This window comes from Piliocolobus tephrosceles, chromosome 20, assembly GCF_002776525.5.
Source record: "Piliocolobus tephrosceles isolate RC106 chromosome 20, ASM277652v3, whole genome shotgun sequence".
Lineage (NCBI taxonomy): Eukaryota > Metazoa > Chordata > Mammalia > Primates > Cercopithecidae > Piliocolobus > Piliocolobus tephrosceles.
In genome coordinates this window covers 284,125-311,592 of record NC_045453.1, presented here as the reverse complement: position 1 = coordinate 311,592, position 27,468 = coordinate 284,125, and the positions used below count along the sequence as shown (strand labels likewise).

At 51.9% G+C, this 27,468-nt stretch overlaps 1 protein-coding gene across 2 annotated transcripts; it reads left to right on the top strand.

Moving 5' to 3' along the window:
* The first annotated feature begins 5,015 nt into the window (after nucleotides 1-5,015).
* MAVS (mitochondrial antiviral signaling protein) lies at nucleotides 5,016-24,603 on the top strand. 2 transcript variants are annotated; one of them, XM_023220219.1, is made up of 7 exons: nucleotides 5,016-5,124; nucleotides 11,852-12,035; nucleotides 14,936-15,110; nucleotides 18,516-18,688; nucleotides 19,438-19,597; nucleotides 21,440-21,954; nucleotides 22,836-24,603. In XM_023220219.1, the coding sequence occupies exons 2-7, from the start codon at nucleotides 11,919-11,921 to the stop codon at nucleotides 23,298-23,300; spliced, it is 1,605 nt and encodes a 534-aa protein (XP_023075987.1). In that variant the 5' UTR covers nucleotides 5,016-5,124; nucleotides 11,852-11,918; the 3' UTR covers nucleotides 23,301-24,603. The 2 variants fall into 2 exon arrangements, with proteins under 2 accessions (XP_023075987.1, XP_023075988.1); XM_023220220.1 differs by lacking the exon at nucleotides 11,852-12,035 and having other exon boundaries at nucleotides 5,034-5,124; nucleotides 22,836-23,583.
* Nucleotides 24,604-27,468: the final 2,865 nt, after the last annotated feature.

Sequence of the window (27,468 nt, the reverse complement as noted above, 5' to 3'; positions counted from 1 at the left end):
TCCTGAGTAGCTGAGATTACAGATGTGTGCCACCATGACTGGCTAATTGTTAAAGATGGTGGCATTATGAATGTGGATTTTGGTTTTCTTCATCAAATATTTGTTTTCCCCATATTAGCTGTAAAAAGTATTTTTTTTTTTTGGTAAATTGACAGAATGAAAAAATTAAAATAGTGTAAAGAACAGCTGTTTAAGTGCAGTGGAGTGTGCCTGTGGTCTTAGCTACTTGGGAGACTTAGACGGAAGGATTGCTTGAGCCCAGGAGTTTAAGACCAACCTGAGCAATGTAGTAAGACCCTGTCTCTTTTATTTTAAAAGTACATAAATAAAGAATAACTTTAAAATATTATTCAAAATGAAGTCATAAAGGAGGGGATTATGTTTTTTAGTCTTAGCTCCCTTAAGGACTCAGACCAGAGAACATGGCCGTGTTTGGGGCCCTCTGGCACTATCTTTGGGCCTGACCTCTGCTCTCTAGGGGAAACATGAGCTGGTGGTTGCTGAGTCATCATGTGTGGGTCACAGCCTCCCTTGGAGGCCTGGAGACGGGCCTGTCTGTGCTGAGCTTTACTGGGCAGGGGGGCAGCTCCAAGGCCCTCACTGGGGGGCAGCCAAGGGCATAGATCGCTCTCTGGACTTGCTCTTCTCCTAATAAATGAACAATGATCAATGAATTACACTCATGAAATAGGGTGGAATGCAATAAAAGATAAAATAATGTAAATAGCCAGATAGGGTCAAAAGATGATTTCTTTATTTTACTTTATATTTTTTAAGTAATTTCAGATTTACAACATAGTTGCAAAAATAATGCAAACATTTACATCTTACATAATCCCCCGATGATCCTAAAACTGACAGATTATTATTATTATTATTTTTTGAGACAGAGTCTCTCTCTGTTGCCCAGGCTGGAGTGCAGTGGCCAGATCTCGGCTCACTGCAAGCTCCGCCTCCTGGGTTTATGCCATTCTCCTGCCTCAGCCTCCCGAGTAGCTGGGACTATAGACACCCGCCACCACGCCCGGCTAGTTTTTTGTATTTTTTTAGTAGAGACGGGTTTCACCGTGTTAGTCAGGATGGTCTCGATCTCCTGACCTCGTGATCCGCCCGTCTCGGCCTCCCAAAGTGCTGGGATTACAGGCTTGAGCCACCGCGCCCGGCCTGTTTTTTTTTTTTTTAAACGGTGTTTTACACTTGTTGCCAAGTTAGAGTGCAATGGCGTGATCTCGGCTCACTGCCACCTCTGCCTCCCGGGTTCAAGCAATTCTCCTGCCTCAGACTCCTGAGTAGCTGGGATTGCAGGCACCCGCCACCATGCCTGGCTGATTTTTGTATTTTTAGTATAGACAGGGTTTCACCATGTTGGCCAGGCTGGTTTCGAACTCCTGACCTCAGGTGATCCACCCACCTCGGTGTCCCAAAGTGCTGGGATTACAGGCATGAGCCACCACGCCCCGCCAGAGAATTGTTAACTGATCCAAAAGCCTTATTTGAATTTCGCCTGATGTCCTTTTTCTGTTTCAGGATCCAACCCAGGTTCCCATATTGCGTTTAGTTGTCGTGTCACTACCAAAGTCCTTTTCTCTGGAGCAGTCCCTCAGTCTCCTTGTCATTTCCTTGTCGACCTTGGAATTTTTGAAGAGTTATTCTGCAGAGCAGTGCTATCCAATAGAACTTTCAGCAATGACAGAAATACTCTATTTGGGCCTGGTGCTATAGCTCACGCCTGTAATTCCAGAACTTTGGGAGGCCGAGGCGGGCAGATCACCTGAGGTCGGGAGTTCAAGACCAACCTGGCCAACATGGAGAAACCCCGTCTCTACTAAAAACACAAAATTAGCTGGGCATGGTGGTGCATGCCTGTAATCCCAGCTACTCGGGAGGCTGAGGCAGGAGAATCGCTTGAACCTGGGAGGTGGAGGTTGCAGTGAGCCGAGATCATGCCATTGTACTCCAGCCTCAGCAACAAGAGTAAAACTCTCTCCCAAAACAAAACAAACAAAAAAATAGAAATGCTCTGTGCCACCCAGTATGAAGCCATTAGCTACGTGAAAGTAGCATTTGAAATGTGGCTCGTGGGGCCAGGGCCAGTGGCTCATGCCCGTAATCCCAGCACTTTTGGAGGCTGAGGTGGCCTGATCATGAGGTCACGACTTCGAGACCAGCCTGGCCGATATGGTGAAACCCCGTCTCTACTAAAAATACAAAAATTGGCCGGGCGTGGTAACAGGCACCTGTAGTCCCAGCTACTTGGGAGAATCACTTGAACCCGGGAGGCAGAGGTTGCAGTGAGCTGAGATTGGGCCACTGCACTCTAGCCTGGGTGAAAAAGTGAGATTCTGTCTCAATAAAAAGAAAAAAAAAAAAAAAATGTGGCTCCTGGGTCTCAGGAACTGGCTTCTAAGTATTATTTAATTTTAATTAAAATAGCTACATGTGGCTAGTAGCCGCTGTATTGGACAGGACAACTGTTAAATGTCCCTCGTTTTGGGTTTGCTTACTGTTTCCCTATGATTAGTTTTAGATCATGAGCTTTTGATCGGAATACCAGAAGCATGTTGTGTTCTTCTTTGTCTAAATTTTTATAAAAACTGTTGACAGGTGGCAGGGAACCACCTAGTCAGGCAGTGGGATTTTTTTTTTTTTTTTTTTTATACTTTAAGTTCTAGGGTACATGTGCACAACGTGCAGGTTTGTTACATATGTATACATGTGCCATGTTGGTGTGCTGCACCCGTCAACTCGTCAGCATCCATCAATTCATCATTTATATCAGGTATAACTCCCCAATGCAATCCCTCCCCCCTCCCCCCTCCCCATGATAGGCCCCAGTGTGTGATGTTCCCCTTCCCGAGTCCAAGTGAGCTCATTGTTCAGTTCCCACCTATGAGTGAGAACATGTGGTGTTTGGTTTTCTCTTCTTGTGATAGTTTGCTAAGAATGATGGTTTCCAGCTGCATCCATGTCCCTACAAAGGACGCAAACTCATCCTTTTTTATGGCTGCATAGTATTCCATGGTGTATATGTGCCACATTTTCTTAATCCAGTCTGTCACTGATGGACATTTGGGTTGATTCCAAGTCTTTGCTATTGTGAATAGTGCCGCGATAAACATACGTGTGCATGTGTCTTTGTAGTAGCATAATTTATAATCCTTTGGGTATATACCCAGTAGTGGGATGGCTGGGTCATATGGTACATCTAGTTCTAGATCCTTGAGGAATCGCCATACTGTTTTCCATAATGGTTGAACTAGTTTACAATCCCACCAACAGTGTAAAAGTGTTCCTATTTCTCCACATCCTCTCCAACACCTATTGTTTCCTGATTTTTTAATGATTGCCATTCTAACTGGTGTGAGATGGTATCTCATTGTGGTTTTGATTTGCATTTCTCTGATGGCCAGTGATGATGAGCATTTTTTCATGTGTCTGTTGGCTGTATGAATGTCTTCTTTTGAGAAATGTCTGTTCATATCCTTTCCCCACTTTTTGATGGGGTTGTTTTTTTCTTGTATATTTGTTTGAGTTCTTTGTAGATTCTGGAAATTAGCCCTTTGTCAGATGAGTAGATTGCAAAAATTTTCTCCCATTCTGTAGGTTGCCTGTTCACTCTGATGGTAGTTTCTTTTGCTGTGCAGAAGCTCTTTAGTTTAATTAGATCAGTGGGATTGTTTTAATGCTCTTTGAGGTCCAGCAAAGACAGGAGTGATAGCTGCATTTGGAAGCCCGCACCCACACTTTAAATGTTCTTCCCGAAAGAATTAGATATTGGCCGGGCGCGGTGGCTCACGCCTGTAGTAATCCCACCACTTTGGGAGGCCGAGACGGGCGGATCACGAGGTCAGGAGATCGAGACCATCCTGGCTAACACGGTGAAACCCTGTCTCTACTAAAAATACAAAAAAAGTAGCCGGGCGTGGTGGTGGGCGCCTGTAGTCCCAGCTATTCGGGGGGGCTGAGGCAGGAGAATGGCGTGAACCCGGAAGGCGGAGCTTGCAGTGAGCTGAGATGGCGCCACCGCACTCCAGCCTGGGAGACAGAGCGAGACTCCGTCTCGGGGGGGGGGGCGAAAAAAAAGTATTAGATATGAAGCTGCTAGAACCCGGTGGGGAGCAGGCAGGCTTGATTCTTGAACTAATCCACATTTATACCCTCTTGGCTAAACTAGGTAGAGCTGGTTTTTTACAGTTCAGGTGTGATTAAGCATACTTTGTAAATGCTGAAGGTTGTGAAATATTCACAGGGATATAAAGTACAGTAATAAAATCTCACTTGAGGCCGGGCGTGGTGGCGACAGAAGGAGACAGCCTGGGCGACAGAGGGAGACTCTGTCTCAAAAAAAAAAAAAAAAAAAAAAAGAAGGCCCTGTGCCTGGAAGGCAGTAAGTGCTCAGTAAGTGCTGGCCTCTGCCCCAGAAGGGGAAGGGCGAGGCAGATGGCAGGAACTGCAGGAGGTACCTGTCTCAGGCCCTTGGGCGTAAGAGGCCTCTCCCACGCAGCACCCAACCCATACCCAGCCTGCCAGCCAGCCAACGTCGGTGTCCCTGCCTTGCGCCTACCTGCCCGGCAGTCCCCCGCTCGCTCCCACTCCCACAGGCCCAGCGTGCACGTCTCTAGGCTAGGCATCCTTGCCCCTGTGACTTCAGCGTCACCCAACGTTTATTGGGCACTAACTGTATGCCTGGCCATGGGGATGGAGGAGAGAAAGACACGAAGACCCTCACCCGTCAAAGCTCCCGGCTGGAGGAGGGGATGTTTCACTTGGGAAGCGTGGGGATGGAATTCTCAGCCCCCTGAGGACTCCGAGGCTGGCCGCCTGCCTGGTTTCTGGTCGGACACTGGACTTCCCCTGGAAGTTGCTCGAGACTACGCGCCCCCAGCAGAAAATCAGGTCGGTTCTCGGTGCCCAGCCTAGCGCTTCCCCACCAGTAAACCAAGGCCCAGTGCCCGCCCCCGCCGCGCGGCGGCCTGTGCCGCCAGCCAACCACGCGCGGCCGAGTAGCCCTGCCCCTCCACGTGACCAATGGCCGCGCGCCCTGCCTGCCCCGCCCCCTCGCTAAGGGAAGGGTCCTGGGCCCCGGGCGGCGGTCGCCAGGTCTCAGGGTCGGGGCTACTCGAGGTAAGAGCGCTGCCCGGGCGATGGGTCCTCTCGGCTCAGCACGCACGGCCGCCTTTAGAGAAGGTGGCTGCAGCGGCAGGACCGAGCCCGCCGGGACGCCCTGGGTCTGGGGCGCGCGGGGGCCCAGGAGGGGACAGGGCGCGCGGGGCTCCGGAAGAGTCGGCCTTGTGGCGCACGGGGTTCGGGAACATTGAGGGCTGCTGGCGCCGCATCCAGCATCCAGGGAAAAGGGAGTGAGTGGGTGGCGCTCGGGCTGGGGGAAAGGTAGGGTTAGAAGGGGACGGGCAGCGGCCGCTGACCTCTTCCTGCTGCCCGCGGGCCCAGGGTGACGCTAAGGTGGGGCTGAGCCTCGACCGGCTGCGCCTTGCGGTCGAGTGCTGCCGCCCTCCCCTGGGTCTGGATAGTTCTCGGCGGCGACACCAGCTCAGAACAGCCTCCCCGCCCTCAGCGGACCTGGGTCTCGCCCAGGAATCCGATCCGAGGCTGTGAGGCCTGTCCCTTTGGTGGGGGTGAGTATTTATTTCCGGAATGCACTCAGAGACTCTGGACAGTCACGTCGGAAACTTTGCTGCATCGGGAACACTCTGTCACCTCCTTCCTTCTCAGATGGGAAGGAGGTGCCAGGAAAACAGTGAAACAAACCAAAAACACGAAAAAGGCATTCTCTGTATGGAAGCCGTGAAGCCTCAAAAATATCTAGAACAGCCAGCGACCTGGGACCTGTGGCAGCCATGTGAGGGCAGGGTTAATGTTTGTACTAAATGTTGCTTCCTCCCAAGTGCACCCTCAGCCTCCCCTCCGCCAAGTGACCTTGGGTCCTCTTTGGGCTTGAAGGCAGGTGACTGTGTGGGTCTCTCTTGCTGCAGGGGTCTCTGTGCCCTGCAAAGTTTATGACTGGCTGCAGTGAGGCAGCAGTTTCTGGGTTCAAATCCTGTGCTAGCCTCTGGCCAGCTGTGCACCTTGGCATCAGTTTCCCTGTCACAGGATTGGGGAAGGTTTAACTGAAAGAACCTTAGGATGTGCCTGTCTGCAGTGGGCCCTCCATAAATGTGAACAAATGTGGGCTTCCTTTCCTTTTGGTTGGGCCACATCGTCCCTTCCCCTCCATCTGTGGCTGAGGCTGGAATGCAGAAGAGTGCCTTATCTGACTGCCTCCTGGTACCTGGCTGATGCCATGAGAAAGGAAGGAGAAAGGGGTCTTTTTTTTTTTTTTTTTTTTGAAATGGAGTCTCACTCTCTTGCCCAGGCTGGAGCGCAGCGGCCCAATCTGGGCTCACTGCAACCTCCGTCTCCTGGGTTTGGAGATTCTCATGCCTCAGCTTCCCAAGTAGCAGGGATTACAGGTGTCTGATACCATGCCTGGCTAATTTTTGCATTTTTAGTAGAGACTGGGTTTCACCATGTTGGCCAGGCTGGTCTCAAACTCCTGACCTCAAGTGATCTGCCCGCCTTGGCCTCCCAAAGTGCTGGAATTGCAGGCATGAGCCACCATGCCTGGCTGAGAAAGGGGACTGTTAACTCCCACAGAGTTGTTCTTTGCTTATTTCTTGAAGGCTCAGAGGACCCCCACCTCACCTTCCTGACTCTCCCGACCTGTCATTAGTACTTGCCCCAGGAGGAATGCAGCAGCTCCTGGTGGTTGGCAAAGCAAGCAGCTTTTAGATGCTGTCTGCTCTGCAGCACTGCCTCCTGAGAGAGGTTTCATGCCTGCCTGATGCCCATTTGGTCCTCTCCTGTCTCCTTCCCTCCCTGACAACCCACTTGGAATCCAATAGCATCTCAAGCTTCACTTGTTCAGAACTGAGTTCTGGAGTTCCTTCTGAGCCACTGCTCCTCCCCTGGCTTCTCTGGCCTGGTAAAAGGGCACATTCCATCCATCCAGTGCCCAAGGAGTCATCCTTCTTTTCTCTCCCTTATCTCCTACACCCTCAAAACACCAGGAATCTGGCTGCCTCCTGCCATCTCTGTGGTTCCCATCCTGACCATAATCATCCTGTCTCCTGCGCTGTGGCCTCCTGACTGGTCTCCCAGTTTTCATCCTGGCCCCTCCAAAGTCCTCACAACCACCAGAGAAGTCTTTTTTTTTGGGATGGTCTCGATCTCCTGACCTCATGATCCGCCCGTCTCGGCCTCCCAAAGTGCTGGGATTACAGGCTTGAGCCACCGCGCTCGGCCCAGAGAAGTCTTTAACGTAAATCAGATCCTCTTCTTTCCCTGCCAGAACCTTCCAGTGGTTCCCTGTTTCACGCCAACTAAAACCCAGAGTCCATTCCTATAGCACTCTACATGCGTGGCCCCTGCCACCTCCTTGACCTTGACAATCTCTGCCCCTTTCCCTAGCTTGTTTGCTTGCTTTTTTTTTTTTTTTTTTGATGGAGTTTTGCTCTTGTCGCCCAGGCTGGAGTGCAATGGGCATGATTTTGGCTCACTGCAACCTCTGCCTCCTGGGTTCAAGCGGTTCTCCTGCCCCAGCCTCCCGGGTAGCTGGGATTACAGGCGCCCACCACCATGCTAATTTTTGTATTTTTAGTAGAGAAAGGGTTTCACCATGTTGGCGAGGCTGGTCTCGAACTCCTGAGCTCAGGTGATCCATCCACCTAGGCCTCCCAAAGTGCTGAGATTACAGGCGTGAGCCACTGCACCCAGCCATCCCTAGGTTTCTTAACCTAGACCACACTGACCTGCTTTCTGTTCTTCAAACATGCCAAGCTCATTCCCATTTTAGGATTTTTGCATTTACCATGCCCTTTGCCTAAAGCACCAATCTTCTCAGAGCCTGAGAACGGCTCAACTGTGTTCTGAACACTAGTTCAGAAAGTCTTCTTTGACCCTCTAGTTCAAGTAGCATGCCTGTCTCCAGGGGCTCTGTCTCATCACCTGCTTTATTTTCTTTAGAACCTTTATTGCTATCTGGAATTCTTATTTGGGTGTTAATTTACTGATCTGTTATTTGTCCCAACCCATTAGAATACAAATTGGATGTGGCATAGACCTTGTCTCTTTTATTCCCTGCAACACTCCCTGATGGGGGAGGCAAAAAAATAACAAGCAAATACATCTATAATTGCAAATTGTGGTAACTCCTACATAAACAACTGGCAGCAATTGCTTATATTTGAGGCACTTAAAAATTTTTAAGCTGCTAGGCGCGGTGGCTCACGCCTGTAATCTCAGCACTTTGGGAGGCCGAGGTGAGCGGATCACCTGAGGTTGGGAGTTTGAGACCAGCTTGACCAACATGGTAAAACCCTGTCTCTACTAAAAATACAAAATTAGCTGGATATGGTGGCGCATGCCTGTAATCCTAGCTACTCGGGAGGCTGAGGCAGGAGAATCACTTGAACCCGGGAGGCGGAGGTTGCAGTGAGCTGAGATCGCACCATTGCACTCCAGCCTGGGAAACAAGAGTGAAACTCCATCTCAAAAAAAAAAAAAAGAAAAAAAAATTAAGCTTCCACAGTGGCTTAGCAATGTGGGAGGCCAAGGCGAGGATCACTTGAGGTCAGGAGTTCAAGACCAGCCTGGCCAACGTTGGTGAAACCCTGTCTCTATTAAAAAATACAAAAATTGGCCAGGCGCGTTGGCTTGCGCCTGTAATCCTAGCACCTTGGGAGACCAAGGCGGGCGGATCACCTGAGGTCAGGAGTTCAGGACCGTCCTGGCCAACATTAAAACATACAAAACCCTGTCTCTACTAAAAATATAAAAATTATCCAGGCATGGTGGTGTGTACCCATAATCCCAGCTACTCAAGAGGCTGAGGTAGGAGAATTGCTTGAACCCGAGAGGCGGAGATTGCAGTGAGCTGAGATTATGCCACTGCACTCCAGCCTGGGCAACAGAGCAAGACTCTGTCTCAAAAACAACAACAACAAACAAACAAACAAACAAACAAACAAATTAGCCAGGCATGATGGTGGGTGCGTGTAATCCCAGCTACTTGGGAGGCTGAGGCAGGAGAATTGCTTGAACATGGGAGATGGAGGCTGCAGTGAGCCGAGATCACACCACTGCCCTCTAGCCTGGGTGACAGGGAGACTCTGTCTCAAAAAAAAAAAAAAAAAAAAAAAAAAAAGAAAGCTTATAAGGCTGAATTACTGCACGGTCAAAACAAGGTATCTGAGCCATTTTAAGGGTGAGGAAGTCTGGAAACTGTTAACTTGCCCAGGACACACAGTGAGTTCAAGGCATGAGAATGTATGTGGGCCAGGCATGGTGGCTCATACCTGTAATCCCAGCACTTTGGGAGGCCAAGGCAGGCAGATCATCTGAGGTCAGGAGTTTAAGATCAGCCTGACCAACATGGAGAAACCCTGTCTCTACTAAAAATACAAAATTAACCAGGTGTGTTGGTGCATGCCTGTAATTCCAGCTACTCAGGAGGCTGAGGCAGGAGAATCGCTTGAACCCGGAAGGTGGAGGTTGCTGTGAGCCGAGATTGAGCCATTGTACACCAGCCTTGGCAACAAGAGTGGAACTCTGTCCCAACAAAGAAAAAAAAAGAATGTATGTGTAGCACGCTTTAATGGTGGCCTGCAGCCACATCATGGAAAGAAGCTGACCTAAAGATCTCAGTTCTTTCCTCTTCTACTAACTAGCAAGCGTACCTCAATTTCTTCTTCAAAGTAGGATGATCCTAGTATTATCATGTTGGGGTTCGCTTTTTTTCAGTGTGTCCCAAAGCAGCAGCATGTTTAGGTATAGCCCTCTTGCTATCAGCTTGAGGGCCTTAGAGCCAGGACATTTATAGGCACAGAAACTAGGGTCACATACAGATCCTCCACCACATGTGCTAGGGGTACATGCAGACCTCCCCAGTGCTGACCCCCCTGCAGGGAAGAAATGAGCCCTAGGTATTCTGGATCTGATTCTTTTTGGTCATCAATTATTTTTATTTTTATTTTTTTAGAGACAGGGTCTCACTGTGTTGCCCAGGCTGGCCTTGAACACCTGGACTCAAGCGATCCTCCTTCCCTAGCTTCTTGAGTAGCTGGTGGTCATCAATTCATTTTTAGCAAATTCTGCAGGAATTTTTTTTTGAGACGGTGTCTCACTCTGTGGCCCAGGCTGGAGTGTAGTGGCATGATCTCGGCTCACTGCAACCTCCGCCTCTTGGGTTCAAGCAATTCTCTGCCTCAGCCTCCTCAATAGCTGGGATTGCAGGCACCTGCTACCATGCCCGGCTAATTTTTTTGTATTTTTAGTAGAGACGGGGTTTCACCATCTTGGCCAGGTTGGTATTAAACTCCTGACCTCGTGATCCACCCGCCTCGGCCTCCCAAAGTGTTGGGGTTACAGGCGTGAGCCACCCCGCCTGGCTTCTGCAGGAATTTTGGAGAGACCCAGGCAGTAATAAAATAGGATGTTTAAAGAAATTAAAGATGGCGGCCGGGCATGGTGGCTCGTGCCTGTAATCCCAGCACTTTGGGAGGTCGAGGCAGGCAAATCACGAGGTCAGGAGATCGAGACCATCCTGGCTAAAACGGTGAAACCCCGTCTCCAGCAAAAATACAAAAAAATTAGCTGGGCGTGTTGGCAAGCGCCTATAGTCCCAGCTCCTGGGGAGGCTGAGGCAGGAGAATGGCGTGAACCCGGGAGGCTGAGCTTGCAGTGAGCCGAGATTGCGCCACTGCACTCCAGCCTGGGCAACAGTGCGAGACTCCGTCTCAAAAAAAGAAATTAAAGATGGCTGGGCACATTGGCTGGCACTTGTAATCCGACCTACTTGACAGGCTGAGGCAGGAGGATCGCTTGAAGCCTGGGCAACATCATGAGACCCTGTCTCTAGAAATAATATAAAAATTAGCTGGGCATAGTGGTGCAAGTTTGTAGTTCCAGCTACTGGGGACGCTGAGGCGGGAGGATTGCTTGAGCCCAGAAGTTTGAGGCTGCAGTGAACTATGATTGCACCATTGCACCCAACCTGGGTGACAGAGTGAGACCCCCATCTCTTTTTTGGTGTGTTTGTTTGTTTTTGAGATGGAGTTTCGCTCTTGTTGCCCAGGCTGGAGTGCAATGGTGTGATCTCAGATCACCACAACCTCTGCCTCCCAGGTTCAAGCAATTCTCCTGCCTCAACCTCCCGAGTAGCTGGGACTACAGGCATGCACCACCATGCCCAGCTAATTTGTTGTTGTTGTTATATTTTTAGTAGAGACGGGGTTTCTTCATGTTGGTCAGGCTGGTCTCCAACTCCCAACCTCAGGTAATCCCCCAACTTGGCCTCTCAAAGTGCTGGGATTATAGGCATGAACCATTGCGCCCAGCCCGAGACCCCGTCTCTTAAAAAAGAAAAAGAAAAAAAAAAGCTGGGTGTGGTGGCTCACGCCTGTAATCTCCAAACTTGGGAGGCTGAGGCAGCTGGATCACTTGAGGTCAGGAGTCCGTGACCAGTCTGCCAACATGGTGAAACCCCATCTCTACTAAAAATACAAATATTAGCTGGGCATGGTGGTGGGCGCCTGTAATCCCAGCTACTTGGTAAGGAAGCTGAGGTAAGAGTCAATTGAACCCAGGAGGCAGAGGTTGCAGTGAGCCGAGATCACGCCACTGCACTCCAGCCTGGGCGACAGAGTGAGACTCAGTCTCAAAAAAAAAGAAGAAGAAGAAAAAGAAGAAGAAATTCAAGATGAAAGAAAACAAAAATTCCAAAAAGTTGAGAAAGAATTGCCTTTTGTCCAGCCCCACTCCCAACCCTGTTGTCATGTGTGATTCTGTTTTCTTCCAGTCTCGTTTCCTCTCAGTCCCTCCACCCTTCATGGGGCCAGAGCCCTCTCTCTAGAAGCTGAGCAGCAATGCCGTTTGCTGAAGACAAGACCTATAAGTATATCTGCCGCAATTTCAGCAATTTTTGCAACGTGGATGTTGTAGAGATTCTGCCTTACCTGCCCTGCCTCACAGCAAGAGACCAGGTGAGCAAGGGAAGTGACAACCGGACACTGGCTTGGGGGCAGGACTGTGGAATTCAAAGCTCAGCCCTATTCTAGTTCCTCACCCAAGCCAGGGCTGGCTCCTTCCTTCTGCCTCTTGCTGTGTCTTGCTCCTTGTCCTTGCTGCTTTTCATTTTTTTTTGAGACAGAGTCTCACTCTGTCGCCAGGCTGGAGTGCAGTGGCATGATCTTGGCTCACTGCAACCTCCGCCTCCCGGGTTCAAGTGATTCTCCTGCCTCAGCCTCCCGAGTAGCTGGGATTACAGGCGTGTGCCACCACGCCCAGCTAATTTTTGTGTTTTTAATAGAGACGGGGTTTCGCCATGTTAGCCAGGATGGTCTCGATCTCTTGACCTCGTGATCCACCTGCCTCAGCCTCCGAAAGTGCTGGGATTACAGGCGTGAGCGCCGTTGCTGCTTTTCTAACTTTTGGATGAAGTGTGGCTTGGGGTGGCAGTGCTGACTTTGCCGAACTCCCCCTTGTGTTGTTTTTGTACACTGCTCAAAAATATGGCACTGGCTCTCTGAGATTTCCTGGCTCTGGTCCACTTGCCCACTTTTTTTGGAACCTCCTATTTCCTTCATCTCTCTTGCCCTTCCTTGTCCTGCTCAGTTTTGATTCCATTCTCTTTGTCATGGGGCCCTGTCCTGGCACAGCGCTGGGACTCAGGTTTGAGAGCCGGCAGGAGCCAGGTCGCTCTAGCCCCAACAGAACTTGCTGCAGGCCCCTGGCACTCACTAGCTGGTGAAACGGGCACAACCCCTCCCCGTTGCAGCTGCTATTCTCAGATTGGACCCCTGTGCTCCAGAGGGTACCTGTTGGCTCTTTTGGGGCCTCCTGTCCTCAGATTTCTCAGGAGCCCCATTGCTGTCTCTGGTGTCCTCCCACACAGATCGTATTAGTATGCAGGTCTGTTTGGGGTTTGCCCCTCCCTCTTGTATTTTGGGGTTTATAGGGATATCTTGTTGTGTAGTAAATATTTTCTGTGGGTTTTCTTTATTTTCTTAAAAAAATTTTTTTGAGACAGAGTCTCACTCAGTTGCCCAGGTTGGAGTGCAATGGTGTGATCTCAGTTCACTGCAACCTCCACCTCCCGGGTTCAAGTGATTCTCGCGCCTCAGCCTCCTGAGTAGCTGGGGTTACAGGCACATGCCACCACACCTGGCTAGTTTTGTATTTTTTTTTTTTTTTTTTTGAGATGGCGTCTTGCTCTGTTGCCCAGGCTGGAGTGCAGTGGCGCAGTCTCGGCTCACTGCGAGCTCTGCCTCCCGGGTTCACAACATTCTCCTACCTCAGCCTCCCAAGTAGCTGGGACTACAGGCGCCTGCCACCACGCCCAACTAATTTTTTGTACTTTTAGTAGAGACTGGGTTTCACCATGTTAGCCAGGATGGTCTCGATCTCCTGACCTTATGATCCGCCCGCCTTGGCCTCCCAAAGTGCTGGGATTACAGGCATAAGCCACCGCACCCAGCTAGTTTTGTATTTTTAGTAGAGACGGAGTTTCACCATGTTGGCCAGGCTGGTCTTTATTTTTATTTTTGAGACAGTCTTGCTCTTGTCACTCAGGCTGGAGTGCAGTGGTATGATTTTTTTTTTTTTTGAGATGGAGTCTTGCTCTGTCTTCCAGGCTGGAGTGCAGTGGTGCCATCTCGGGTTACCGCAACCTCTGCCTCCTGGGTTCAAGCGATTTTCCTGCTTCAGCCTCCTGAGTAGCTGGGATTACAGGCATGTGCCACCATGCCCAGCTAATTTTTGTATTTTTAGTAGAGACGGGGTTTCACCATGTTGATCAGGCTGGTCTCGAACTCCTGACCTCGTGATCCTTGGCCTTCCAAAGTGCTAGGATTACAGGTGTGAGCTACCGCACCTGGCTTTTTTCCTTTTTCTGAATATCTAGCTCCTGCAGGATTCTGTGGGTTTTTGTTTCTGCTATCTGGTTGCTTGTTTTTAATGTGGGGATTCAGGTAGACATAAAAACTCTAGGGCTGGGCACGGTGGCTCACGCCTGTAATCCCAGCACTTTGGGAGGCCAAGGTGGGTGGATCACCTGAGGTCAGGAGCTTGAGACCAGCCTGTCTAACATGGCGAAACTACGTCTCTACTAAAAATCCAAAAAGTTAGCCGGGCGTGGTGGTGGGCACCTATAATCCCAGCTACTCAGGAGACTGAGGCAGGAGAATCGCTTGAACCCAGGAGGCAGAGGTTGCAGTAAGGTGAGATCGTGCCACTGCACTCCAGCCTGGGCGACGGAGCGGGACTCAGTCTCGAAAAAAGAAATTAAAAAAAAAAAGAAAAAAGAAAAAAAAAAAAACTGCAGGCACTGTCATCTGCCCAGAATCTCCCCAGCACTCTCAGCTTCCTTGTTTCTTATTGTCGGCCCCCTCTCTTTCCTTCTTTTGCCCCTTTCATCATACTTTTGTTATCTACCTTTTCCTTCTCTCCTAATGCAAACCTTTCTTTTTGCCCTGGGGGCCATATAAATCCAAGGCTTTTGTATCAGATTAACTGGGTTTGGATTCCTGCCCCACTGTTGTAGGATCTTTGCTATAGTACTTTGCTTCTGCTAAGCCTCAGTTTCCTCATTAGTATAGTGGGGATAATAATGGCATTAAATAAGATGATACATGCAAAGCCCTTAATGGAGAGTCCAGGACATACTTAATTGTCAGTTTCCAGCAGCTGCCTTTATTGATGTGGCTGCTAATTGCTCTTCCTCACTCCATACCTGGCCCTGTCCTGGGCTCTAATTCAGTTTCATGTGGCCGCCTTGCTCTTCTGGCTTTCTTGGCACCCCACCGCCCTGCTGTGGCTTCATTCTGGGTGGGTAAGTGGCTGGGGCCGCCTGGCTTGAGCAGGACAGTGGCATTGTGTCTTCCAGGATCGACTGCGGGCCACCTGCACACTCTCAGGGAACCGGGACACCCTCTGGCATCTCTTCAATACCCTTCAGCGGCGGCCCGGCTGGGTTGAGTCCTTCATTGCGGCGCTGAGGGACTGTGAGCTACCTGATCTCGCAGACGAAGTCGCCCGTGTCTACCAGAGCTACCAGCCTCGTAAGCGTCCTGCCCTGGCCTTCCTCTTGGACCCCTGGTCTGCTCCCTGGCCTCTGCTCTCCCTTCCCCTCTCCCTGTACCTCCTGCCTTTCTCTGTCATCCTCTTTTTCCTCACTGTGAAGCGATGGATAAACCTGGGTGTAGATCCAGGTTGAGCCACTTACCAGCTCTGTCCCTTTGGCCAAGTCCCTTAATTTCCCTGAGCCTCAGGCCTCTCCTCTGTAAAATGAAGTTCATGGCAGCATCTGCCGCGGGGGGCTGCAGTGGGTGATACTGCGGGACGATGCGTGTTGAGTACTGAGCTGGGCTGGGCACTTCCTGTATGCCCAGCACATGGATGGCTGTAGCGTTCGCCTCCCACCGTTCCTCATTTCTTCTCCCCCACCTACTCATTCATCCTCCCTCTCTCCACCTTCTCTTCCCCTCCCCTGGTTTACTTTGAGAGCCTTCAACGCCCTCTACCAACTGCCCAGTTATTCCTTAAGTCCCTCTCAGTGTCCCTGCCACTCTGAGTGCTTGGAGGGGATTTGGTGAGATTGAGTTTGATCCTGAGTGAGATCAAGACATGGGAAGAGGCTGGGCGCGGTGTGTCACGCCTGTAATCCAGAACTTTGGGAGGCTGAAGCAGGCAGATCATGAGGTCAGGAGATGGAGACCATCCTGGCTAAAACGATGAAACCCCGTCTCTAGTAAAAATACAAAAAATTAGCCAGGCGTGTTGTCCCAGCTACTCGGGAGGCTGAGGCAGGAGAATTACTTGAACCAGGGAGGCAGAGGTTGCAGTAAGCCGAGATCGCAACACTGCACTCCAGCCTGGGCGACAGCGAGACTCCATCTCAAAAAAAAAAAGAAAAGACTTGGGAAGAAAAATCAGGCCAGCCCTATTTATATTTCAAACTAGAGGTAACCCCTGAGACCCTGGTCACATTTACAGCTGTGGGACATCCACGTTTATCTTTTCTTTCTCTTTCTCCTTTTTTTTTTCCCCCTTTTAGAGACAGAGTCTTGCTCTGTCACCCAGGCTGGAGTGCAGTGGTGCAATCATAGCTCACTGCAGCCTTGACCTCCTGGGCTCAAGTGATCCTTCTACCTCAGCCTCCAGAGTAGCTGGGACTACAGGCATGGGCAACTATACCTGGCTAATTTTTAAATTTTTTTTAGAGATGAGGTCTCACTATGTTGCCCAGGCTGGTCTCAAACTCCTGGGCTGAAGCGATCGGCCTCCCAGAGTGCTGGGATCATAGGTGTGAGCCACTGCGTCTGGCTCTCATGCTTGCTTTTCTTTCCTTTTTCTCTTCCTTGCTTTTCCTCCTTCCCTCCCTCCCTCCCTTCCTCCCCTCCTCTCTTCCTGTTTTTCCTTCCTTCTTTTTTTAAATGTGACTCTTCATGTGTGGAGATTAATAGTGATTCTCCCCGCTGAGTGCAGTGGCTCACACCTGTAATCCCAGCACTTTGGGAGGCCAAGGCGGGCAGATCACAAGGTCAGGAGTTTGAGACCAGCCTGGCCAATATGGTGAAACCCTATCTCTACTTTTTTTTTTTTTTTTTTTTTTTTTTTTTTTGAGATGGAGTCTCGCTCTGTCACCCAGGCTGGAGTGCAGTGGCCGGATCTCAGCTCACTGCAAGCTCCGCCACCCGGGTTTACGCCATTCTCCTGGCTCAGCCTCCCGAGTAGCTGGGACTACAGGCGCCCGCCACCTCGCCCGGCTAGTTTTTTTGTATTTTTTAGTAGAGACGAGGTTTCACCGTATTAGCCAGGATGGTCTCAATCTCCTGACCTCGTGATCCGCCCGTCTCGGCCTCCCAAAGTGTTGGGATTACAGGCTTGAGCCACCGCGCCCGGCCGTCTCTTTTTTTTTTTTTTTAACCCTATCTCTACTAAAAATACAAAAAAATTAGCTGGGCGTGGTGGTGCAAGCCTGTAATCCCAGCTACTTGGGAGGCTGAGGCAGGAGAATTGCTTGAACTGGGAAGGTGGAGGTTGCAGTGAACCGAGATTGTGCCATTGCACTCCAGCCTGGTCGACAGAGTGAGACTCCGTCTCAAAAAAAAAAAAAAAAGAGAAAAAAATAGTGACCCCCTGAATACAATACAATGGCTGTGGTAGGGCCTGATGAGGGGTGGTGGCAAAGGGGAGGGGCTGAGGCAGCAGCATCAGGGCAGGGGTCAGTGAGCAATGACAGTCATGTGGAGGAGAAAGCCACTGGGTCCCAGGATGCCTGGGGATGACACGGTGTGGGTGGCTAGAGGCCTACGAGGCTCCCCCCACACTCCCCCTCCTCCCTTGCTACCTTGTCCTCCAACTGCTGTCTCCCTCCCACTCCTGCCCCCTTGCCAAGTGATGCTTGTCACTCTTGAGGAGTGGACCCATATCAGAACAGCTTTTGGACCTATGGATGGGGCGGGGGATATACCCAAGAGCACCCAAGCCTCTTTCATCATGAGGAGAACCCCCAATTCCTTCTTTTTTTTTTTTTTTTTGGGTGGGGTCTCGCTCTTGTTGCCCAGGCTGGAGTGCAATGGTGCAATCTTGGCTCACGGCAACCTTCACCTCCTGGGTTCAAGCAATTTTCCTGCCTCAGCCTCCCAAGTAGCTGGGATTACAGGCATGTGCCTCCATGCCTGGCTAATTTTGTTATTTTTAGTAGAGATAGAGTTTCTCCATGTTGGTCAGGCTGGTCTCGAACTCCCGACCTCAGGTGATCTGCCAACCTTGGCCTCCCAAAGTGCTGGGATTACAGGCATGAGCCACCGCATCTGGCTTTTTTTTTTTTTTCTCCCAAGACGGAGTCTTGCTTTGTTGCCCAGGCTGGAGTGCAGTGGCACAATCTCAGCTCACTGCATCCTCCGCCTCCCAGGTTCAAGCAATTCTCCTGCCTCAGCCTCTCAAGTAGCTGGGATTACAGGTGCATGCCACCATGCCCTGCTAATTTTTGTATTTTTAGTAGAGATGGGGTTTCACTATACTGGCCAGGCTGGTCTTGAACTCCTGACCTCCTAATCCACCTGCCTTGGCCTCCCCAAATCCTGGGATTACAGGCATGAACCACCATGCCCAGCCCCTGATTCCTTTTTTTTTTTTTTTTTTTTGAGTCAGAGTCTCGCTCTGTCGCCCAGGCTGGAGTGCAGTGGTGCGATCTGGGCTCACTGCAAGCTCCGCCTCCCGGGTTCATGCCATTCTCCTGCATCAGCCTGAGTAGCTGCGACTACAGGTGCCCGCCACCACACCTGGCTAATTTTGTATTTTTAGTAGAGACAGGGTTTCACCATGTTAGCCAGGTTGGTCTCGATCTCCTGACCTCGTGATCCGCCCGCCTTGGCCTCTCAAAGTGCTGGGATTACAGGCATGAGCCACTATGCCCAGCCCAGATTCCTTCTTGATAACACTACATCTTTGTCCTCCAGGGACCTCGGACCGTCCCCTAGACCCACTGGAGCCACCGTCACTTCCTGCTGAGGGGCCAGGGCCCCCAACACCTGCTGTGGCCCACAGTATCCCCTACAACGGCTACAGAGAGAAGGAGCCAAGTTACCCCATGGCTGTCCAGGAGACCCAGGCGCCAGAGTCTCCAGGAGAGGTCTGTCCTCACAGGACACCTTGAGCCACCTGCTTTTGTGTTCCTATCTGCCTACTTCTGCCCATTGAGCCTTCCAGAAACCCTCTCCTGTCCCCTATAATTCACTCCTAATCTCTGCTCAGAACCCCAGGGCTTCCTTAGTGGCAATCTGCCCCAGACCAGCTTCCAGACTGCTGACCACGTCTTTACCCTGTGGCAGCCCTAATCCTGTCACCAACCAGCTGGGAGAGCACAGTTTTTATTTTATTTTATTTTATTTTTTTTGAGACAGCGTCTCATTCTGTCGCCCAGGCTGGAGTGCAGTGGTGCAATCTTGGCTCACTGCTACCTCTGCCTCCTGGGTTCAGGTCATTCTCCTGCCTCAGCCTCCGGAGTAGCTGGGATTACAGGCATCCACCACCATGCCCAGCTAATTTTTGTAGTTTTTGTAGCATGGGGTTTTGCCATGTCAGCCAGACTGGTCTCGAACTCCTGACCTCAGGTGATCTGCCCACCTTTGCCTCCCAAAGTGCTGGGATTAGAGGCGTAAGCCACCGCGCCCGGCGATGCTGTGTGTTTTCTGTGAGGTAGACGCAAGGACACCTGTGGACAGAGGGTCTGGGAATTACCAGAACCCAGACAAGGGCTCCCCTGGCTCCTGTGCTCCATGGTGTGGGCTGAGACCTATAGGAGATGCCCCAGGAGCACAAGCTGCCCTTTGAAAGCTCTTGGGAGAGGCAACTGCCTTAATCATATTTTCCCTCTTGCAGAGTTCAGAGCAAGCCCCACAGACACTGAACCCCAGAGTCATCCCAAGGAGTCCAGATGGTGGCCCCCTGGAGCCCTCCCCTGACCTGGCAGCCCTCAGCCCTCTGACCTCCAGCGGGCATCAGGAGCAGGACACAGAACTGGGCAGCACCCACACAGCAGGTATGCATGGAATCTGGAATTATAGGGTCCTTCTGATCTCTCAAGTGAAGGTGAGAATTAAGAGTTGCCCCTCTGGCTTCCTTGAACAGGAGACAAGGTGGGAATAAAGGGAGTTCAACCCAGGAAGCAAACCAGTTCCTTAGCGGGTGTATCAGTTAGCATTTGCTATGTCACAAATACAGTTTTCCAATTTTGTTTTTTTTTCAGTAGCTTAAAATATAGCCATTTATTTAGCATATGATCCTGTAGGTCAGGCATTTGGGCTACCTACCTGGGCACTTCTTCTGGTCTTGACTGAATTTCCTCTCAAGTACTCACTGATATATACATAAGTTCTGCCTCTGGCTGTTGGCCTTGCACCTTGGTTCTCTTCTATGTAGTCTCTTATCCTCCAGCACACAGACCCATCATGGCAGCTGGGCAGAGTTCTCAGAGAGAGAGAGAGGGGGCTCAAAACTGGCACAGTGTCCCCCATGCCCCATTCTGTGGGCAAAAGCAAGTGATAAGGCCAGCCTAGATTCAAGGAGTAGGGAAATAGACTCCCTCCCTAGAGGGGAGGACTGACAGGCACAGTGCAAAGGGGCTAGGTGGAGGTAAGCGAGATAAGTCGGGCCATTTCTGCCCTCTGCCAAAGGGACTGTGGGGATCAGCCAGGGCCTGGAGGGCGGTGGGCAAGGGACAGTGCAGGGCTGCATCAGCCGTTGGCAGGGGAGCCTTTAGGCACTGCCTTACTGCAGAGATCTCCAGTTCCCGGTGAATCATGAAAACTTCTCAGTTCCCAGACTTCTTCATCATCCAGTGGCCTGGACCCAACTCCAGACCTCAGTGCTCCCCCTCAGAAATATATAGTTGTCCATCTGGCCCTCTCAGGCTAGCATGTCTCTTTCCTACTTCCCAAACTGTTCCACATGATGCTGGTGCCCAGTCAGCCCTCAGTGCCCTGGGACAGCCACAAGACACATGAGCGGTTAAAGGCTGGGAGGCGTCATCTTAGTACTTTTGTCATCCCCAAACTGCTCCAAGCACCTGTCTGTGCTTTGCAGTGTCACCTGGCCATGGGATGCCTTTCAGGAGTTGCTGTAGACCATGGAGGCAGAGGGCACTTAGGTTTCAGTATGTTTGTAGACACAGGTCCCATGAGATTCTGTGGTATTAGATTGCCATGTGGGAGGTGTACATCAGAATCACCCTGACCTTTGCCAGCTGTGGGGCTTGGCATATGCATTCTGAGTTCTGTGGAGAGTCCTGCTGCAACTGCCTTTACAGACCATCACTACCTGCTATGCCCTGCTTCCCCGACCCAGGTCAGGCAGCCTCCCAGGGGTGGCTTTGTCCCTGTTGCCTCTCTTCCCAAGCCTCTGGGATGGCCAGCCCTCTTGGCTGGTATGAGCTGTTCTGCATGTGCCGTCCTGCCACCCCTCGCCCTGATCCACGACTGCTTCCACTTGTGGTGGTCGGAGAGGGACAGCAACGGGGGAAGTGTCCAGGATTCCATGAGGCTAAGGTCAAGGTAGAAAAGGCGGACACAGGAGAGGGGAGGTTTCCCAGGTGGGAGAGGAAAAAGCGGAGAGAATAATTAATAATGATCTTCAAGCTCCTAGGTACCATTTCACTGTGTGCCAGGACAGACCTGGGGCTACAGGTCAAGGACTGAGGGCAGCTGTTGGGCTTTCAGGCCAGGAAGCAGTGACTAAAGGGACTGTGGCATCTCCTCCAAGGGCAGGAGATTTGGAGGCCTAGACACCGTAGGGACCGTGAAACCTGGGGCAGAGGGACCCTTCTCCAGGCCTCAAGGTAACGGTCTTTGGATCTGTGTTTCCACTTGTGTTTTCCCACCTGCAGGTGCGACCTCTAGCCTCACACCATCCCGTGGGCCTGTGTCTCCATCTGTCTCCTTCCAGCCCCTGGCCCGTTCCACCCCCAGGGCAAGCCGCTTGCCTGGACCTGCAGGGTCAGTTGTATCTACTGGCACCTCCTCTTCCTCCTCCTCATCCCCTGGCTTGGCCTCTGCAGGGGCTGCAGAGAGTGAACAGGCTGAGCCTATCATCTCCTCCAGTGGGGCAGAGGCACCTGCCAACTCTCTGCCCTCCAAAGTGCCTACCACCTTGATGCCTGTGAACACAGTGGCCCCGAAAGTGCCTGCCAACCCAGCATCTGCCAGCACATTGCCCTCCAAGTTGCCAACTAGCTCAAAGCCCCCTGGTGCAGTGCCTTCTGTGTTCACCAATCCAGCACCATCCAAATTGCCCATCAACTCAACCCGTGCTGGCATGGTGCCATCCAAAGTGCCTACTAGCATGGTGCGCACCAAGGTGTCTGCCAGCACAGTCCCCACTGACAGGAGCAGCAGAACTGAGGTGAGTCCTTGCCCCTCCTGGCAGGGATCCAGGCCCCTTCCCCCGGGAGAGCTTGCCCACCTGGCCCCAGCCTTGGCCCCTTCCCAGTCTGCATTGTCTCCATCCTGGGCTGCTCTATGGCCTCTCCTTGCAGGCATACAGAACCAGCCTCATGTACGCCCCACACCATGTTCTCCAGGAGGAACAGTCATTAGAGCTCCTACGTCTGGACACCTCAGGAGGGTCAGCCACAGGGGGCACCCGCTGGTCAGGTGCATAGGTTCATTTAAGGCTCGTAGCTCCTAGTGAAGCCGAACAGTGCCATTTTGCACATAAGGAAGCAGTGAGGGGGACAGCACAGTGGCCCATCTGCCTTTTGCCTTGCTCTTTGCCACCAGGATGCCTGGCCTGCCCCTCCATGGCCAGGCTTTACAGAACGCAGTCCCACCTGAGGAGCCACTATGACCCAGCAGCCCCCCATTGTTGCCTGCTCCAAGCCTCACATCTGACCCTAGCTGTGGCTGTCTGCTGGGAGGAGCCAAGTCTATATGGCCCTATGGGCACATGGCCAGGCCTCTGACCCTGTGGCTGCTCTCTAGTTCTCAGGCCCAGGCAGGATGTCAGTGCAGGATGGGGCCCCGCCCTACCAAGGGCTTCCAGGTGGGTATGAGCTCACAGGCCAGGGATAGGGAAAGGCTGCCCTGGAGGGGGCCACCATTGATGCAGGTCCTTGGTCCCCTCTTCCCCCACTGCTCCAAGAAAAGGTAGCCTAGGGGCGTTATGGACTGGGAATTGAGGGGTTGGAGTGCTATTTCATGCCCTGGCCTGGGAATGGCACCGCCCCACTAGGCTCATCTCCCTGTCAACCCCAGTCCCTTCCAGTGCTCTCCTTTCTTTCCCAGGAGACCCCAGCAGCTCCAACACCTGCAGGCGCCACTGGAGGCCGCTCAGCCTGGCTAGACAGCAGCTCTGAGAATGGGAGCTTTGAGTTGGAGCTGAGTAAGCCTGGCATGCTGGTATCCCAGGCAGACAGCCAGTTCTCAGGCTGCTCCGAGGATCTTGCCATCAGTGCCAGCACCTCCTTGGGCATGGGGCCCTGCCATGGCCCAGAGGAGAATGAGTACAAGTCCGAGGGCACCTTTGGGATCCACGTGGCTGAGAACCCCAGCATCCAGCTCATGGAGGGCAACCCTGGGCCACCTGCGGACCTGCAGAGTAGCCCCAGGCCACACATCGACCAGAAGTTCCAGGAGAGGGAGGTGCCATGCCACAGGCCCTCAGCTGGGGCTCTGTGGCTCCAGGCGGCTGTGGCGGGGGTGCTGGTAGTCACACTCCTGGTGGCGATGTACCGGCGGCGCCTGCACTAGTGAAGCCCTGGGCCCTTCCCAATACTCATCTGCTCCATTCCTGCAGTACAACTTGCCCCTCTCCGAAGCCCCTTGTCCCTTTCTTGGGGATGGTGGAGGCTGGGTCAGAGGGAGCTAAGGGACTGCAGGCCTGCCTGCAAGATGTGCTTTGGCTGAACCAAGTCCTTAGAGCAGCATCTCTGTTCCCACTGTGCCCTGTGTGGGTCCCCGTCCTTGGCTTTCTGGGTCCTGGGCTGCCCCCAGTGCTCCAGACCTTCCCCGCTGGCAATCCATGTTATCCATGTCCTCCAGAGGAGCCTCCTCCTCCAGGCCTCAGCCCCGTTGGCCCAAGTGGATCAGCAGGGATCACTGGAGCACACGGTGCTCGGGAATACTTCTCCTGTTGCATTGGTCCCCGAAGGCCTCAGGGCAGGTGTGTGGTGTGTGGGCGACTCCACGAGACCTGGCTCCCACCCTGGCAGCCCAGCCTGAGACCGTTGCACCGAGGCAGGCAGGAGCGGCAGGGTGGCTGCTCTCCAGGAGTCCAACTGCCTTGGGTTCCTGCCCCACTGGGTCCCCTCCCCTGCTGGGCAATCCTGGGAAGGTCTGGAGGTTCCTGTGGACCTCAGAGAAGCCAGGGGCAGGTGCCAGGCCTGAGGAAGACCTCTGGAGCTCCTCTCTAGCCTCCTCTTTCCCTCCCCTCTGGTCTTCAGTCTCTTCAGCTCCCTACGTGGGCTGGGGAGGAGACACCTGGCGGGCAGAGCTCAGGCAGAGGTTTGGATTTCAGCTCCCTCACTTCCTGGGCTGTGTGACTTTGGTGGATGTCAGACTTCTGGTTTTGCTTCTCCATGTGGACAGTGAGTATCTGGCTCATTCTTCACTGGGTTCTTCTAAGATTGAACCTGCAGGTGTTTGCCAAGTGCCTGGCCCAGAGCAAGTAGCCACTAACTGCTTCTCCCACCTCTCTCCTGCCCAACCTGGTAGAGCTGAGGGCATGAGAGGCAGAGTGCACAGTGGTCAAGGGTGCAGCTCTGCAGCACAGGCAGCCTAGGCCTGCATCCTGCCCTGCCTCTCACCAGCTCTGTGACCTTGGGCAAGGGATTTATCTGTCTGTGCCTTAGTTTTCTCACCTGTAAAAGGAGGATGAGTATATATATGTATTTCCCAGTGTTGTGAGGATTAAAGGAGTTTATCGATGTAGATTTTAGGATGAGTCCTGGCATTTACCAAGGGTTGGAATTGTGTTATTATCACTATTAAGTGTTGAGGGGCCAGGCGTGGTGGGCAACAGGGCCCCATCTCTACAAAAAAGTTTTAAAAATTAGCCAGGTGTGCTGGTGCATCTGTCGTTTTACCTACTTGGGAGGCTGAGGTGGGAGGATCACTTGAGCCCAGAAGCTTGAAGCTGCAGTGAGCCAGGATAGTGCCACCACACTCCAACCTGGGTGACAGAGTGAGACCCTGTCTCAAGAAAAAAAAAAAAAAAAAAAAAAAAAAAAGATGCAGAGAAACAGGAGCCTTGGCTACTCCTTTAGAGGCAGACTCAGATCCTCCTGCCTCACAGCTTTATCTTTGTATTTGCCCCTTACTTTATCTTGTGCCTTGAGAAATTGCTGGGGAGAGAGGTGTGTCCACTGGGCAGCTGTACAGGGTGGAGGCTCTAGGGTGTTTCCACTCCCAGCAGCCAGGTTCCCCCATCCCAAGTTCACCCACTGGTGGGGAGATTAGCTACAATAACACCAGAAACACATTGGGGTGGATTGAGGGTATCCTTGTGGGTTCTTTTCAGGCAGCCATTGCTGGACAAGGCACAGGAGCCACCTCCATTTCTGAGCTCTGCAAGGGACAAGAACTAGAGCCATCGGGGGTGGGGCTCACTCTGGCCCCTGCCCAAGCTGTTAGCCTGCAGGGATCTACTCTCTGCCTTGGCTGCTACATCCTTTTCACTCCACTGCCCTAGGAGAGTTCAGCAACCTAATGACCTCTATCTCTGAACATCTCTTCGTCCCATGCTCCAAGTCCAGCAACCTACACCATGAAACCAGGAGTGGACCCTACCCAGGCTGTCTGTACTACTACCCATCCCTCACCACCAATCTTAAAAAGCCCTCTGTCCCCCCACCCTAAACCCCAGTTAGGTACCCATGCTGGGCAGGTCAGTTAACAATTTATGTACAAGTACTAATTTTAGTGTATTACCATCACAGGGTAGCTTTGAAAAAAGCATTTCAAAAAGGCAACATGGGCTGAGCACGGTGGCTCACGCCTGTAATCCCAGCACTTTGGGAGGCCGAGGTGGGCAGATTGCCTGAGGTTGGGAATTCAAGACTAGCCTGGCCAACGTGGTGAAACCCCGTCTCTACTAAAAATACGAAAATTAGCCAGGTGTGGTGGCATGCATCTGTAATCCCAGCTACTCGGGAGGCTGAGGCACGAGAATTGCGTGAACTCAGGAGGCGGAGGTTGCAGTGAGCCAAGACTGTGCCACTGCACTCCAGCCTGGGTGACAGAGTGGTACTCTGTTTCAAAAAAAAAAAAGGCAATATGTAGCCGCGAAGACTGTTGCCCAAGTGGTAGAATTTTAGCACAGTACGAGCCTAGGTAAAAAATACAAAAAGTAACAGGGCATGGTGCCACTCATCTATAGTCCTAGCTACGTGGGAGGCTGAGGTGGGAAGATCACTTGAGCCCGTCAGGAGGTGGAGGTTGTAGTGAGCTGAGATCGCAGCACTGCACTCCAGCCTGGGTGATAGAGTGAGACTCTGTCTCAAAAAAAAAAATTTTTTTTAGCACAATAACCAGCCATTATGGGAGATACCCTGGGTAAGGCATGTAGAAAGGGTTGAGGGACCTTCCCAGCCCCACCTCCCATGTTTTTTTTTTTTTTTTTTTTTTTTTTAGAGAATCACCTAGCCTGGAGCGAAGTGGTGCAATCTTAACTCACTGTATCCTCAAACTCCTGGGCTTGAGCGATCCTCCTGCCTCAGCCTTCTGAGTAACTAGGACTTCAGGTGCATGCCACCATGCCTGGCTAATTAAATTTTTTTTCTTTTTTTTTGAAAAGAAAACAAGAAAAAAAGAGTGAGATTCCATTACCCAGGCTGGAGTGCAGTGGTGCGATCTCGGCTCACTGCGACCTCCGCCTCCCGGGTTCATGCCATTTTCCTGCCTCAGCCTCCCGAGTAGCTGGGACTACAGGTGCCAGCCATCACGCCCGGCTAATTTTTTTGTATTTTTAGTAGAGACGGGGTTTCACCGTGTTAGCCAGGATGGTCTCGATCTCCTGACCTTGCTATCCACCTGCCTCGGCCTCCCAGAGTGCTGGGATTACAGGTGTGAGCCACTGTGCCCGGCCAAATTAAATTTTTTGTAGAGATGAGGTCATGCTGTTATGTTGCCCAGGTTGGCCTCACATGAGATCTTGCCTTAGCCTCCCAAAGTGCTGGGATTACAGATGTGAGACACTGCACCCGACCCTCACCACTTTTTTTTTTTTCTTTTTTCTTTTTTTTGAGACAGTCTTACTCCGTTGCCCAGGATGCTGGAGTGCAGTGGGATGATCTCGGCTCACTGCAACCTCTGCCTCCCGGGTTCAAGCAATTCTCCTGCCTCAGCTTCCTGAGTAGCTGGGATTACAGAGGCCTGCCACCACACCTGACTGATTTTTGTATTTTTAGTAGAGACGGGGTTTCTCCATGTTGGCCAGGCTGTTCTTGAACTCCTGACCTCAAGTGCTCCACCCGCTTTGGCCTCCCAAAGTGCTGGGATTACAGGCATGAGCCACTGTGCCTGGCTGACCCCAGCACCTTTCAAATGATGCCACCCAAAAGCCATGACTTGGCCTACTTTGAACAGCGACGTTGTTGCTGCTGTTGTCAACCCGAAGGCCTCTCAAATGCCAGCTTCAAGCAGGGTGTGAACTGGCCAGTGTCAAATCTCAGGAGTCCTGTGTTGGGAGTGTAGCTTTCAGCTGCGGGGAGCTGCACTTAGTGGGGAAAGCCAGGCAGGTCACCCTCACAGCCGGATAATGTGGAGGTCAGAACCTAAGGGAGTGAGACCTCCACCCCCAGTGGGGGACCTGGCCACCCATCCTTGGGGACCTGAGAAAGCATACTTCACCTTGGGGTGAAGGCTGGGTGGGGCCAGAGGGACCAGTGCCCTCCTCAGTGCTTAGGGGCAGAGCCACCTG

Excerpts from the sequence above, each read along its gene's own strand:
- MAVS (XM_023220219.1), top strand. The coding sequence starts at position 11,919 with ATGCCGTTTGCTGAAGACAAGACCTATAAGTATATCTGCCGCAATTTC. Across the intron at positions 12,036-14,935 it reads GCCTCACAGCAAGAGACCAG|GATCGACTGCGGGCCACCTG; the intron begins GTGAGCAAGGGA and ends TGTGTCTTCCAG. Across the intron at positions 18,689-19,437 it reads CGCCAGAGTCTCCAGGAGAG|AGTTCAGAGCAAGCCCCACA; the intron begins GTCTGTCCTCAC and ends TCCCTCTTGCAG.